General features: G+C 44.5%; 1 protein-coding gene across 2 annotated transcripts in view; it reads right to left on the minus strand.

Moving 5' to 3' along the window:
• Nucleotides 1-15,016, minus strand: part of nova2 (NOVA alternative splicing regulator 2) — a 67,186-nt gene extending 52,170 nt beyond the window's left edge. The window contains exons 1-2 of one of the 2 annotated variants that reach the window (XM_035154518.2): nucleotides 14,070-15,016; nucleotides 11,560-11,628 (exon numbers count right to left, since the gene is read on the minus strand). In XM_035154518.2, coding sequence (XP_035010409.1) covers nucleotides 11,560-11,628; nucleotides 14,070-14,226 — 226 coding nt within the window. In that variant the 5' untranslated portion in view covers nucleotides 14,227-15,016. The remainder of the gene's footprint in view (nucleotides 1-11,559; nucleotides 11,629-14,069) is intronic. The other variant, XM_035154519.2, reaches the window with a different exon arrangement.
• Nucleotides 15,017-16,037: the final 1,021 nt, after the last annotated feature.

A 16,037-nucleotide genomic window follows, 5' to 3' on the forward strand; every position in this document is an offset into this window, starting at 1 on the left:
TTGATATAAAAATCATGTACAAGTCAGAAACTGGTGATTAGTGGGAACCGAAGTGAGCAGGAGCAGGATCACCAACACGTGGAGCATTTTAATGATCTGTAAAAACATCTGTAAAATAAACTTAGCATTCAAAATCAAAACAAGCTGCAAACCCCGTTTTAATTTGAAGCCACTAAACGAGACGCATCTTTGTCAAATTCTGAAAACCGATCTGAATTTAACTCCTCGTCTTTCGTTGCTAATAAACTTTTGCCCCGTGCGCCGAGATAGCTCAGATTATTCGGTGGAGTTTGAGGAGTGTTTGGTTCTGGGTGGGCTCGGCTCTCATCTCCCAGTGTGCAGCCAAGTCGAAGCACAGGAAACCCGACACCCCCCGGCCCTTCCTCGGCTCAGCCAGTGATGAAATACAAACTGCAGCAGCTCCAGCGTGGACGAGGAGGAGAGAAAAACCCGACCTGCCCTCGGTTTGACCACTTTTTTTATTTGTGGAATAAGATTTAACCTCCTCGTTTAAAAGCGTTAATCTGAATTCGCTGGTTTGCATCAGAGGGAAAAGTGGGATTGTGAATCTGTGTTCAACTAAAGGCTGAAAGTTTGTCTGCTCCTCCGTCCTCTGAAGGTCCAACTGTCCTTCTATGTATTCATCCTTCTGTCTTCTACTCTGCTTGATCTGTCTCTTGGTCTTAGGATGATGGAGGGTGAAGGAAACTCATCTCCTCCACTGAGAAGGTTGTGTTTTCATTTCGTTGTGTTTTGTCTGTCTTTCAGCAGGATGACGTTAAAAACTGCGCAACTTTGTGGAGAGAGGAACTTTATTCTGTATTTTCTTTTAACGTGAGATAGGAACGATTTTGAGTGCAGTGAAATTGCAGAAACATTTCTATGTACAAGGTCTCAAAGAGTAATATGGTGATAACATGGTGGAGGTATGTGCTCTTCAAGTGTCCAGCGAGTGGAACCATCTAATCTGAACTTCCTTGTACTGGTTTCCTCCCTTTGGCTTCATTTCAGCTCAACATCAAACTGGAGAAAGTTGGATTTTGGTTTGTGATCTCTTGCAGGAGCTTGATGTCAAACTTCAGCTCGTCACCGACCTTTTCTTTAATGGTTTCACTCTATTTTAAAACAATTATTCTCATAAAAACTGTGAATCTGTCTTTATATCTTTAATTTAGTGACACAAACCTCATCTCGAGAACCTCAGGTGAGCTGGATGTTGTTATCGTTGTCACTATTTGCTATTTGGGTTATTTATCTGTCGATTACAAATAAAAACAACAATGACGTAATGTTTATCGAGTCCTCGCTCCCTCTCACAGAAGCACCTTGTTTGTGAGCTTGAAATCACATCTCGTGGCCGTGGCCTGAAACCGTCTGTCTCCTCCTCACTACCTCTCTCTCCTCTCCCCTCCTTCCCTCCTCATTTCCTTTCCTCTCCCCTCCTTCCCTCTCTGTGCTGCAGTGACCCACTTTAAGTACGGAGCCTTGCACTGACCTGCTTTAGATAGAGGCTAGCTAATTATAACCAGCACGTATTAATAAGGCAGGGGAATTGGTAAATACGACACACACACACACAGACATATGCACACACACAAACACAAAAGCTGCACAAAACAGACTCACAAACACCTCCTCCACAAACAGACCATTTTCTACGTCTCATAAACAAGCCTACCCACCTTGGCAACGTGACTCATCACGTACATGAGAGGATGTAATGAGTGACTCACGCTCTTGTATCTGTTGCATGGTAACCCCTTGTATGGTTTTGTTATTTATATATATATCATGAATTTAACCTCCACACTGTGGGAAACACTGCAGTCGTAGAATTAAGGTTTGAATCGAGATTCTACAAATTAATTTAACTGCCCGTCCAAAAACAAACTTGAGAACAGAACAGCTGTTCTTTGATTTCACCTCGTTTTCCTGATCAACTATTTCTCATTAAGGACACGCTCTGTGCACGTGGTGCTGAATATCCATAGCATCAGTTTAACATATGACGAAGCCGTTAAAGTATAAACTCAATGCAGATGTTTGAGCTCGACAAGCCTGTGAGATTCCTCAGCCAGCGAGTCAGCAGCTCGTCTGTGTCACTGAACAGAGCTGCAGAGCTGTTTCTCAACAGGGTTATGTAATGCAGAGTGAATTACACTTTGGAAATAAAGCTTTTAGCAGGTTTCAAAACGGCCGTGACTCAATTTTCATAAATATGCACCAACTTTATATATATATATATGAAAAAAGCTGAAAAGCTGCGCTGCACTCGAGCCTCGTCCTCCCACACCGCTCCATCCTGAACGAGTCTGTTTACGCAGGAGTTTTATCAACATTCCTCAGTTTTATCAAAACTATCAGGTCGTTTTTTAAAAGTCTTTCCACACACGAGGCAGGAAAGTTTGAGAAAGTAAAAAAGCTTTTGATTGTGTGACTTTAAAGATCCTCTGGAATCTCTGAGATACATTCGTGGCTACTCCCCTCAACTCGGCCTTTAGGAACCGGCTACATGGACGAGAGATGGAAATTAGCCTGTAGAGGTTATTTTTATTATAATATAAACACGAATCAAAACAAATCTAAATTAGGTTCTTAATATGGTTTATTAATATTTGTCAGTCTATAGATTCATGCTCATACCCTGCAAATGATCGCAGACGAGAAAATGGCAACAGTTCATAACTCAAACAGAATTAACTGATGTTTTTTAACATTAAAGTTGAATTATGGAGTAAAACCGTGTTGTTAAATTAATTATTTGAGTAATCTGGTTCACTACTTCTGTTTATATCTGTTTATAGTGTGAACTACAAACAGATTTACCGTTTTTTGCGAACGCCAGGTCTCATTGGTCGGCCTGTCACAGCCACACGTTCTAATTGTGTGTAATCATACGCCACCGTCCCCTCAGCGTGTCGTCCCAGCTCCGAGGGGCGCAGGTGATGCTCCTGCACGCCGATCTATCCGAGCATAATCAGCAGCCGCCGGGCTACGCTAGCCTCGTCTGACCCGCCAGCGTCTGCGCTAACCTCAGAATCCGATAGAGGTCACGCACCGCTCGCCCACGCACGGCTCCCTCTCCCAGCTTAGCAAATTAAAAAAAGCGATGGTGAAAAACTTCTGCACCGTGGGCGTTCGAGCGAAGACGTCTCGGGGAGGCTTGAAATAATTTATTCTTTGGAGAGAAAGACGACGAGAACAACTTAAATAAAGCAGAGTTTTTAAAGCATTCAGACACAAAAGTCATCGTTTCACTGATGAACTACAAACATTAGAAGATGATCGAACATCCAGAGGTCGACTCGACGCACTCAGACTCTCACACTGTTCAAATAAAACTCTGGTTCGAGGACGAGTGTTGAGAGAAGCTGACGTCTCAGGGAGATTAGACTCATTGTTCTCCGCTACTATTTTCTGCACTTGTTGATACGAAGAATCCCCCCCCCCCACCCCAGTGCTGCGCCTCTTTCATGCTGACAACTTAATGAGCATGTAAACCTTCTGTCCAAATAGGAACAAGAAAAACACCATAATTATAGACGAGGTGATTGTTGCGGATTAGTTCTCACTGAACGGGGGGGTGGGGGGGGAGGATTTTCTGGGGTTTATTTAAGATACAGCAGCAATAACGTCATAAAGAGAAACTCCAGGCCGGTGCTCCAGCTACGAATATGTTCTTTGTTTGATGTTAAAACTTTGTTTAATTACTTCTGTTGAAGAAACGTCTTCCTTTTTATAACTTTCTGAGAAAATCTAGTTTATTTATTTGGCACATTTCTGTGCGTCAAGATGATAAAAAATATTAAAAAACTACTTTTAGAAGGTGATTTCAGAAGATCACCTGCGTTAATATGAAGACTGTGAAGCTTCTTGTTGAGTTATACTTTAGTAAAAGTTTTACAAGTAATGAAATACTTTATCTTTAGACTCATTAGCTTCACATTATCATAAGAATCAGGACGTTGAAAATATTGTGCCGTATTTTCTTTTTCTCAAAATATACAACTTCATCCTCGAAATCTCAGAATGTCTTTTTTCTCCAAATTGGAAAACTACGGTTTCTGAACAACATCAAATCTATATTTGTCACCCCTGCACTACATGTTGTTGAAAATTAAAAAAACACCATACTTGATATGATGATACATTTCAGGGTCAAACGATTAAACTTTCAGACCCACATTCCTCACGACCTCCAAAATGGCTGCCAGAGGTAACAACACTGTCACAGACGACCTTCACCTGGTTTATAACAACATGTGGGTCCGTGTGCTCTGATTCCTCCACCACGTTCATCCACAGCCTCACAAGAGCCAGTTACTTCTCTCACTCGCAGCTGCAAGATGCTAAAGCGCAACTTTAATGTCATGTTTATTTTATTCCAGTTTATTTATATGTGTTTTTTTTGTGCAAAGTGCTTCGCTGAATACTTTCCGGCGTCTTAGTTTTCCCAGCTGATGTGAAGTGGCAGGTTTCCAGGAGTCTTATCAAGCCCCAACACAACACGGCGCTCCCACAACACAAACCACAAACACACTGAGACAAGCCACCAAAATACTGAGGAAATTCTGGGATCGAGACTAAAGGGGGATTACGAGTTCAAACCCCGGCTACAACAGTGTAGAGCAGGTAATGGAGCGTGCACGTGTGTGTGTGTGTGTGTATGTGTATGTGTGTGTGTGTATGTGTGCAGCTGAATAAGTACAGGGTTCCCTATTGGCTGCTGTGATGAGTGTCTTTGTTTTCACTCCTCTAAGAAACACACTGGCCTGTAAATCCCTGCAGCTCCAACGCACAGGAAGTTCACACGTTTCCGTTTGAATGTCAGAAGGATTTGACAAAAAAAAACGTTTCTGTTTCTGTGCATCTGTTTTGTCAATGGTGTGTGCGTGTGTGTGTCTGTGTGTGTGTGTGTTTACTTGTTACATCTTTGTGAGGAATGAGGACATTTTGGCTGCTCCTCAGTTTTTCTAAGGGCTGTTGGAGGATTTAGTTTTAGGGTTAAAATTACAGCCACTAACACCCGCTAACATCTGGCTCTTGTCTGCAGTGGGAATGGACACAATCTGGGTTTTAATCGGATCCGATCAGGCGGGGATGGAAACGTGACACCCGGCTGAAGGTGCTAATTTGGCAAGACGGCGAGGTGAGAGAGCGCCGCGGTTGTCGCTGAGTTCTTGACGTCGAACGTGACGCAGCGGGAGAAGAAAACAAAGCTCTCCTGGCAACGGGAGAGGAAGTATAAACCTTTTTTAGACGAGTTTAATAGTGTTAAAAAAAAAAACGATAAATGTACAATAGTGCGAGTGTGTGTGTCGTAATAAAAATGTGGCCAACCCACCACTCCCATAACGTTTGAGAGCTGGCAAGGTCAGAGTGTGTGTCAGAGAGTGTATTGTGTGTGTATGTGTGTGTGTGTTCAAAACTAACATCTTCATAAAACTGTGTGGGTCAAGGGGGTGGGGCCATTGTTGTCGTTGGAGACACAGAGGTCGTTCACAATAAATAATATAACGTCCTCCACAACAGAACTGGACGAGTAAACAGTCCAATCTGTTGCTAAGGCCCCTGCGGACCCGCCAGGCCCAGAATAGGCTCTTCATGCTGGGGGATTGGAGGCTCAAATCCTGAGATCTGGTGTCCCCGGGCCGGCAGGGGTTGAGGGGTTGGCGGGGGGGGGGGTTGGGGGCGGGGGCTGAAGATCAAGAATCCCTTCTCATGTTCTGTTACTTTGACTTCACATGCATGACTCTTAAACACGCCTAGTTTTAGTTTATCATACTATCAATGGATCATGGTCGGACTCCAACAACTCCTCACAGTCTGCGAGGTTCGCTGTCAAATCGCTGATGAACTGGATGTGAACCAGTGATTAATAATTTAAATGAGAATGGAAAATAAAGATTAAATTTGGAGTTTTACAGTCCAACAATAGTCTAAATGTTGGAATCAGGGCTCATTTCCACTCTAATCTTAAACCTAAATATCTACGAGAGAGCCCATGGAAAATCAATGGGATAATGAGAGACACAAAATACAGGGATTCATTCTAAAAATATCACGGCCTGATTGTATAATTAAATGTGTGTGTGTGTGTGTGTGTGTGTGTGTGTGTGTGTGTGTGTGTGTGTGTGTTCGGGCTCTTGTGCAACTCTTCGTCGAAACATCCTCTGTGAGACCCGACGAGATGAGAAGTCTGAATTGTCGCGGCTCGAACCTTTGGCGGATGAAGGGGGTCGGGCTGCTCTGGTATGGAGCTGTGGGACCTTGGAAAATATTCATCTCCCCTAAGCAGGGAGAGTTAACGGGGGGGGGCAGGCTTTGTCTAACACCCCCCAGTCCTCTGCTCTTTTGTTGAGGGGTTACACACACACACACACAAACACACACACACACACACAAACACACACACACGTAAAGCTCTCCAGCAGTGGGGCTCTGACCAGCTGTCTTTGGTCTGAAAGATGGCCGTCGTCACTCATAACCACAGAGATCTCGCGGAGGATGGCGAGCAGGAGGAGAAGCTCGCTCGCTCGCTCTCTCCCTCGCTGCTGCTCGCCTCGTCTCGCTGCGTGTGAATGTTTCACTTTTCCCCTGTCACCCATTCAATTTAGATTTGACATTTTAGGAGATGACTGTCAGCGTGCAGAGGCGGCTCTGATTTCTCCATCACTAGATTTAGACGCCGCACGCAGCAACCACAAAGCCCTTAAAATTCCTCCGACCGTAATCGAGTATTTGGAGAAGAATTATGCGATTAAATGATAAATCGACATTTTGAAAGGTCGTTTTCATGTTAATGTTTGAGTCAGTGTCACTAAAATCACAATTTTGTCACTTAATGGAATCGAATCAGCATCTAAGGCACCGTTTTGTTTTTATTGCCAGAAACAATTTTCTTACTGGTGCTGCTTTTTGGTAATTTAAGACGTTTCAATTCAAAAAAGACGATCGGGTCTTTGTTAAGAATAATAACAAGTGGCTCCTTTTATCTGGAAGCAAGTTGCAGCAGCAGACTGAATGAATTATGGAGCTCGATCGCTAAAAGAAAAAAATATGTAAAAAGAAATTAAGTCCTGGTCGCCAACCGACGAAGAAATGTCCCGATCTGTTCATCATAAACAAAACCTAACGGAGGAAATCTGTGAGAACGACAACACGGGCGTTCGCTTTGAATAGAGGTTTAGGGAGAGCCAATCAAATGCCTGCATGCGGACACGATGCCCATCATCAGGCTGTGTGCGTAGAAATCGGAGCGGACACGGCGGCTAAGCTAACAAAGATAACTGAAGCCGCCGCCTCCTTTCTCTCCCTTCTGTGTGTGTGTGTGTGTGTGTGTGTGTGTGTGGTGTGTGTGTGTGTGTGTGTGTGTGTGTGTGTGTGTGTGTGTGTGTGTGTGTCTGTGTGTGTGTGCGTGCGTGTGTGTGTGTGTGAAAACCGGTGTGTATTGTTCATGGACCAAGGCTATTTCAGAGGAGGGGGCCCAGGCGTCCTCGCTGCATCGGCCCTTTCATCGCTCTCTCATCTATATTCATCACCACCCTGCTCTCTTCACCTATCAGTGACCAGCTAGCTGTGACTGGCGTCCCGCTCCACCAATCGCACGCTTCCCTTTGTGGGGAACATTCCCACCTCTCGGCGCCTTCACCCCACCCAGTACAATGGCTTCTTTTTTTACTTTGACGCAGTGGCTTTAAAAAAAAAAGAGAAAAGAAGATAGAGATACAGGAGAGGGTGGAGGAGGAGAGCGCGAGTCGCAGCTACCGTTGGCCGAGTCCCAACGACGGCGGCTGCGAATCGATTCGGCAGCCTCGGAAACGGTTGCCGAGCCAGCGTCGTCAATGGCGGGCTGAAAAAAGCCGAAAGGGGGGGTGGGGGTGGGCGGAGGAGGAGATGATGGGAGGACGAGGGTGCAGGAGGACAGGAAGAGAAGCAGGGTGAAGTCGTGATGGTCTGAAGTAGAGCATGATTAGTATGGACGAGGAGGAGAGGAAGAGGATGGAAGAGGGAGAGAGGAGAGGGAGCAGCCGAGAGAAACGCTCAGGCTCGCGAGTGTAGTAAACAGGCGTGTCGCAGAGGGAACGCAGTGTTCTGCAGGAGGCTAAAGGACGAGTGGGAGCCGCGGAAATGTCACGCCATTCTTTTTCCACACGTTCAAGACTCGATGTATGAACAATACAAATCTACATTTAGGGAGAAACCATCCCACAAACTGAATATTTCATAAAAAAATTTAAAACGTATTTATCAGTTTTGTCGTCTCGTATTTTGTGTTCGCGGCGAAACGCTGTGATTCTTCCTCCTCGGGCCGACTGTCGATCAATGTGAGGACGACAGCTCGCATTTGTATGGACGTCCCAAAAAAAAGGACGGTCCACACTAAGATCAATAGCATCAAAGGGCCGGTCTCACACAGCCACGGCTCAATACACAGCGAGCAAGCATGTGTGTGTGTGTGTGTGTGTGTGTGTGCGTCTCTGTGTGTGTTTGTGTGTGTGTGTTGGGTTTGTTTGTGCATGTGCCTCCATCTGCGGCACAGTGCATCACCGACACACACCTTCATCTTCCTCATTAAACTCCACCTCGGCTTTTTGCAACTTCGACACTCAGAGAGAAAACACGAAGATAACTACGTAACACACACAGACACACACACACACACAGACAGACACACACACACAACTGCTATAGTCCCCTAATGTCGCTTGGCAAGGGCATTTCAAGGCCCCCCCCCCTCCTTGCCACCGACTTGCCAGTCAATCCATTTACTAAATTAATGTATTATATCATACAGAGAGGAGAGGGGAGGAGAGCAGAGGAGACGAGGAGGGACGAGGAAGAAGGAGAGGAGAGAAGATGAAGAAGGAGAGGAGAGGAGAGACGAGGAGGGACGAGGAAGAAGGAGAGGAGAGACGAGGAGGGACGAGGAGAGACGAGGAGAGATGAGGAGAGAAGAAGAAGAACGAGAGGAGAAGAGAGATGAGGAGGACGAGGAGAGTCGAGGAGAGGATAGATGAGGAAGAAGGAGAGGAAGAAAGAGAGGAAGAAGGAGAGGGAGAGACGGAGAGGAGAGAGACGAGGAGAGCCGAGGAGAGACGAAGTCTACAGTCAGTGATGAAAGGACTGAGAGGTCTGAATGTCGAGGTCAGCAAACTTTTCCCTGACTGTTCAACCTGGAGGCGTTCCTGCCCACATGTTCACTTTCTGACCACCTACATGAAAATCAAAACACAAAACTACAAAATAAACCTCCAGTGTATTTAGTCCGAGCTTACATAAGACGTCTTAATGGCTTATACAAGCGGTTTCTACCCTGAAAGCTGCGTTTTGTTTTGAATCCACTGGATCTCAGTCATTTCTGCTGGAATCAGAGGCTGCAGGTAGATATCAGAGAGTCGGGACTGGTTTTATAAACAAGTATCTGACCTGAGTGTTCGTGGAGACGTTCAGTTATTGTCTGGATTCTGTTTCAAAACTCTCAACTCACAATGTAATGCACTAAAATGAACATGCTATCACTACACAAGAGACACGGGTCGTCAGTGCACGGAGCTTATTACCACTCATTGTTACGATTCTTTGTTAGGCGGCCTCTAGTGGCAGCAGTTATTATGACGGGAGCAACAGAAGAGGTCAGGTGACGTAGTATAAAGGACGACGTAGCTCTAACCTTAAAGATGTAGGCTACCAATCTTAAGCCAAACTACGAGCTTTCTCTAAACCTAACCACGTACATTTTGTGCTTTATCCCGAACAAACAACCTCAACTTTGAGTTTATTACCATTACCATGGCAACAAATGTCCACTTACACTTGTCTTATATTAACATGATTTGTTATAAACTCTCGGGAAGCAAGACGAGACGACATTATGCAGACGACTCAGTGATTTATGTTTACGTGTTTTAAAATCCTGGCTTCAGTGACCTTTTTAAAAAAACACATGTATTTCGTGTATAAAACCATAACAGTGTGTAAATGTTCTGAATATTTTAAGCTTTAAAATGAAACTATTTTAAATGTTGCTGTATCTCTACCCTAAAGTCACAAGGGTTTAATTTACTAATTCATCATTCATCGTATTTCCAGCTCCTGTTTAATAGACTCATAAATATCCTCATATCATGAATCTTTTACTCGATAATGTAAAAGCATGAACTCAAAACCAAAACTTTGCGCTGTTCAGATTTTCTTTAACGTTGATTCTTCATGGTGCTCCACATGCTCAAAAACCCTGAACCCTGATTGGCCGACAGCAGCAGATCCTTGAATTATGAAACTACTTTAAGATTTTAACTGGTCCAGTCGATCAGGATCAAGTCCGGCTTTTGAAAAATGATCTAAGTTTAAACATCTGAAACTAACACTCAAATATTAACAATGAGCTCATCAAGGGTCTCTGATCATTTATGTACATGATTAGAAAGGGAAATCTGAATTCCTTTAATGCCGCGGAGAACCCCCCCGCTGGGCTGGGGTGAGGGGCGGGGGGGATAAGAATGGGTTCGGGTCTGCGGATTACAGGGGGTGGTACGGGTGGTGGGGGTCTGTGAACAGCAGCCACTGCAGCTACTCATTGATCTTTTTGTCTTTAAGACCTTCGGCTGTTTACTAGATGTGGTCGTGATTTATGACCTGCAGGGTTACAGCGGTCCCGCGTCGCTCAGCGTCTGACAGCTGACCAGCGCTGACCGTTTTACACCCACACACACACACACACACACACACACACACACACACACACACACACACACACACACACACACACACACAAACACACCAGCCAGAAGCTCGTTGGAAAAAATCCCAGTCCCATCTTTTCTCGTCATCTTTGAATTAAATATCTCCTCTCACTTCTCATTCACGCAGCCGATCTGATCGACGTTGAATGGAAAACAATTGGCCCACGCAATGTTCCTTACATCTGGATTTATTTCTGAGCTGCAGCTGTTGGTTTAAAAAAAAAAAAAAATCCACATGATCGAAAAACTATTTCGGACTGAAAAGCTTATTTTTCTTTCTTGGTTCAATCTACCTGTGAAAAAGTGTGAACATGTTAACGAGTCGTGTGACTTTCGCTCCGCAGCAGCTGCACAGTGCACACTGCAGCCACCACATACATCACAATGAACATTTCAACAATACACCAGCAGTCGTAAACCCCCAGGGCTTTGATGATTATGGCAAGCATGAGGTCAAAGGTCATCAGGACTCCTCTGTGCAGTAATGTTTGGCACCATGACAAAAGAAATTGATTTGTATAAAAAAGCATGAGTATGGATGTCATGGAGCTGAAAACGTACAGTATATACACAATATCAGCATGCAATAGTCATGAGTAGAGTATGAGGGTGTTACATGTTACTTTAAATTCCTATTTAGATGTCAGACCCTGATTTTTGTTTTAGATTTCGGCTGTGCAGAAATGTGTCCTTGAGGAAGACAACATGTGCGTATGCGTGTTATCACTGCTGGATCAGTCCTGCATCGGAGAAGGTTACAGTAAAGAGTCAAAAAAAAAAACAGCAAGAAGATCAAAATCGAAGTCTCTCTTACCATGAGTCTCAGTTTCTTGGTGAGGGAATACAATGCCTTCAGTTTCAAATAGGGGCTGCAGGAAGGCCACTACAGAGAGAGGAAGCACAGGGGTGGGGAGTGTGTGGCGTAAACTAATCACACAGAGACACAACCAGTATCATGATCTCTTAGCAGCAGTTTGACTTCTATGCTAGTTAAAGATATACAGCTTCATGTATAGACACTCGATGGTGAATATAAACTGTCTCTGCATCTTATTAGTTCAATAAAAAGACTAATTTAGGCTGAAAACTGGTTAATTCAAGTTATAATATGAGATCATCAAGACCACAAAACCAAACATTATTATAAAAAACAGAAGTCAGTGCAAAGATTTTAACCAAAAACCTGCGACCAAGCTCTGATTCCTCTGTTGTTTTTCTAAAGGGGCAGTAGGGAGAGAGTGTGTGTGTGTGTGTGTGTGTGTGTGTGTGTGTGTGTGTGTGTGTGTGTGTGTGTGTGTGTGTGTGTATGTGTGTGAGAGCAACTTTTAAACCATCATCAGCCTGATGCTGCAGGCTGAGGGACTGTTGACCCGGTGGCAGTGCGGCCATCCTCTGTCTGAGTAAAAGCCTGCTCGACCACGCTCCTCCTCCTCCTCCTCCTCCTCCTCCTCCTCCTCCCAACCTTTTCATTTGTCTAAATGGACGAGCGGCCTGACGGCTACGCAGGCAGGGGGCCATGTTTTTATTTTTTTGTACATACAGTGGTGAGCAGGAGCCTTTGGTGCTCCGAGCGCTGCTGGATGTGGTTTAACTACACTGGCCAACCTGTCTCCATCTATTTATTACACTGGACTCGTCTGTCGTGTTTCCTGTTGGGGGCTGAGGAGACTGTTAGAGATGACTGTCCCATTCTTTACTGTCACTGCTGAGAAGAGGTCCCCACGAAAAACTGATATTTACATAAAGATAAAAGCGTATTGATCCTCAATGGACACACGAAACGTTTCTGTTTTACAGCTTTGAGACGGAAATGTGACCAATTCAGTTTGAACAGACTCATCAGATCATTGTGTTCAGATCAGATCCAGTCCTGCTCCTCACGTCAGCCCTGCACTGAGATCTGATTTTATTTACATGTTTTAATCCATAAACTGGACTATTATTATTCTTTGAAAATTAAATCAGATTTGACCTAAATATCACCAATAATTGCTCTTTTAACTTTTAGCTAAAACAAAATGCATTTCATCGAATTGTGTCAGTGAAAAGTTTCAAAAGTCTCATTAAGGATTAAAAACTGTTTTTAAGAGACTTTTAGTCCTTTACATAATAAAACAATGAGCTCAAATATGAATATTTTAACATAAAAACAGTCAAATTTAACTAATTTCAGCATGTGACTTCAAATTAGACAATATTACCGATACGGGTATTTTTAGCAGGTTAACTAAGATCTGTTTTATTTTTATTTTTTTAAATATTGGGGTTCCCTCTCTTCCACATATTTAAGGAACATGAATCCAAACAGTCAGATTTAACCGTCTGCCCTAACAGGTTTGATTATTGACCTTATTCTAAATACTAAAGCATTTTAATATATAAAAATATTCATCTCCACTGAATGCACGTGCGTGTAACACATGCACAGGTGTGTTGTATGTCCAAATGTCCATGATGGGGTGCATGGCCAGGATAGGCTCCTGATGGGTGATGGGAATGCTTGGCGCATGACAGCATGTAAACAAAAACCAAATATGGTGATTGCCATGGAGACATATTCATATTTCATCCATAACCGGCGGATAATGAAGAAACATGATGGGACAATTTAGAGGAATAGGAATAATCATCGTTCTCTCGTATCTGCAAAGCATAAATACACAAGGCAGTGACATTTACTGCAATAGTAACACAACAGAGGCACTGTCGCATTAATGTGAGCGGCTCTGGATCCCCCCCCCCCCTTGTTCTCTCCGGCTCGCCACGGGCCTGCTGTTAATACGCGTCCGCTTGTTTATCCGCCCGTGTCGGCTAATTGTACACAAAGCGGCGATGGTGGCTGATGTGTGAGATTATCACAAGGTCATCCGTCGGCGGGATGAGAGCCTGCGATCACGCACCAGCCCGATCGGCCGTTCCTACTTGTTTACATCCTCCCGCCGGCTCCAGCATGGCCGCGGCGGCTGCGCGTAAAATCTCTAAAAGACGCAATTTGGAGTAAAATAAAAAAAAGGGAAAACGTCCCATTCTGCTGCTGGGAAAGCGGCAGGATGTGCGCGACGGGAACCGGCGCTTCCCTCCAAATCCCCCCTCATTGTTTCCCGAGGCCTGTGTTTATTTCAACGCACGATGTAAAAATATCTATCTCACATTACAGTTAATAAAGAAATATCGCGCACCCTGTGTTTCTATCGTTATTCGGATGCAGATCCGTGCGCGTGTGGCGGAAAGGTGCCACCGCGTCAGATCAACCTGCCTCCGGAGCAACATTCACCCTCAGCCCCGAACATCAGCTCCCCGCATCCCCATCGCTGCAGCTCTTACCTCCCGTGTTCGTGCGCTTGGTGCTGCTGGCCTCCGTGGGGGTCTCCAGGGGTCTCTTGCGCGAGTCCGGAGGGTCGGACTCCATGTGTGGCTGCTGATTGTGATGGAGAGGATTTGAGAAAATCCCGTTTTGCTGTACTGCTCCGCCGGCCATCATTTTCGAGCTTTCTCTTGGATGCTTGGGCTGCGTGTGCGTTTAAATCCCCCCTTTTCCGTGGCGTTCTTGTTTTGTTTTTTTTACGCAGCGTAGCCGTGCAGTGCAGATGAGTCCTTGGAGGAGGCGAAAGCGATTTAGGGAATTGGAAAAAAATACGCCTGTTTCCTGACGGAGGAGGTTAGCTGCGCGTTTCTCCGCGGTGCGCCGTGCGTGCAGAGATGCTGCGCAGGGACAGAAAGCGGCGGATGATCGACTCAAAGTGGGAGGAAAAGAAAAATCCCAACCCCGTGCTGCTGGAGAATCTTCCGGGGCAAATACAAAACGTGCAAAAGAAGCGTCAATCTTCCATCAAGCTTCGGATATGCGTGGTTAGGATATGCGTGTCATTCCGCTGCAGCCGGGGAAAAGAGCGTACTCATGTCAGGCGGCGGAGGATGGTGGCGCTCCTCTGCAACAGCAGCGAAACGGAACAATAAATAAAACAAAACTCAACCACAAAGAGACGATGAGGAGGAGGAGGAGTGGGGGGGGGGAGGAGGAGACGAAGGAAGACGGGAAAAGGTCGATGGAGGAATCAGAGGAGCCTCGACACAAAAAAAAAAAGAAAGGTATCCGATGCGTAATTTGGCACGCTTGGTAATTCTTGTCTTGTCCGGCGTGCGATCGTGGAGACACCCGTGGGGGTGACGGGGGGGCTGGGCGAGGAGGGTCCGGAGACGCAGAGAAAGACACGGGTTTATCCTGCTCGTCCTCTCGGTGAAGATGCTGCAGAGTCTTCTCGGTCAGAGCATCACTTCTCTCACTGGCTGCTGGAGGGAGCGGCTGACGTCACAGGGCCGCACGGTGCCTTCACGGGACGCGCGTAACACTCGGGTTTCCCACGTGTTTGAGACGAAAAGTGCGACTCGAGAGCCCCGCGTGTGCGTTATAGTGCAAATAAGACCCCGAAAAAACACACACCAGGGCGATGTGGACTAAACAGGATATCGTGATGTTCATATAATTGATAATAACCTCGAATAAATGTCACATTGTTGTTTATCTTAACAAAAATCCCATGAAGATCAATTATGAGCTTCACCTTCAACGCAAAGCCATTTTATTGACATATCGCTAATATCACTTTTTATAGAGTACTTCTCAAAAGACACACAAATAAGTTTACATAAATTATAACTGGAAGAATAGAAAATCCGAACGTTTGAGAATTACCAACCATTAATAATATAACAATAATAAAAACTAGAATTAGGTAAAATTAGGGAATGCAATTCACTTGATGTTTTAAGATTGGATTCAAAGTAGCTTGTGTTTCTCTTAGTAGAGAAAGAGACCAAGACAATCACAATAAATAGAAATACAAATGAAAAGGTTGTGAAAATGCAGAACACAATATTAGATAGAATATGTAAATACACAGTAAAGTATATGAAGCAAACAGCAAGATAAAGCTAAATATAAGCTTCAAGTGAAAGTCGAGCAGAGCAATAAAACGATGTCAATAGATTATCGCAATATTCATCGATAGCGATATAATGAAACTTCAATATGTTTATTGGATATAAATACATGTTGTAAGCACAGCGACACAGTGTAACACATAATTGCTCGACCCGGAGATTTGTCTTCTAACTTAAAATAAAATATGGTAATTAAACAATGTAGATGTTAGACGTATCACCAAAGTGAAAGCTAAATAAATCTAGCAAGTCATTGAGTAAAGAGGATTCGTCTGCCAAGGCCCAACAGTCCCTTAAAATGTAACCAACTTGTAAATAACGCACGTATCAGTTCCCTAAATGTTATTCTTC

This window comes from Hippoglossus stenolepis, chromosome 4 (genome assembly GCF_022539355.2).
Source record: "Hippoglossus stenolepis isolate QCI-W04-F060 chromosome 4, HSTE1.2, whole genome shotgun sequence".
Lineage (NCBI taxonomy): Eukaryota > Metazoa > Chordata > Actinopteri > Pleuronectiformes > Pleuronectidae > Hippoglossus > Hippoglossus stenolepis.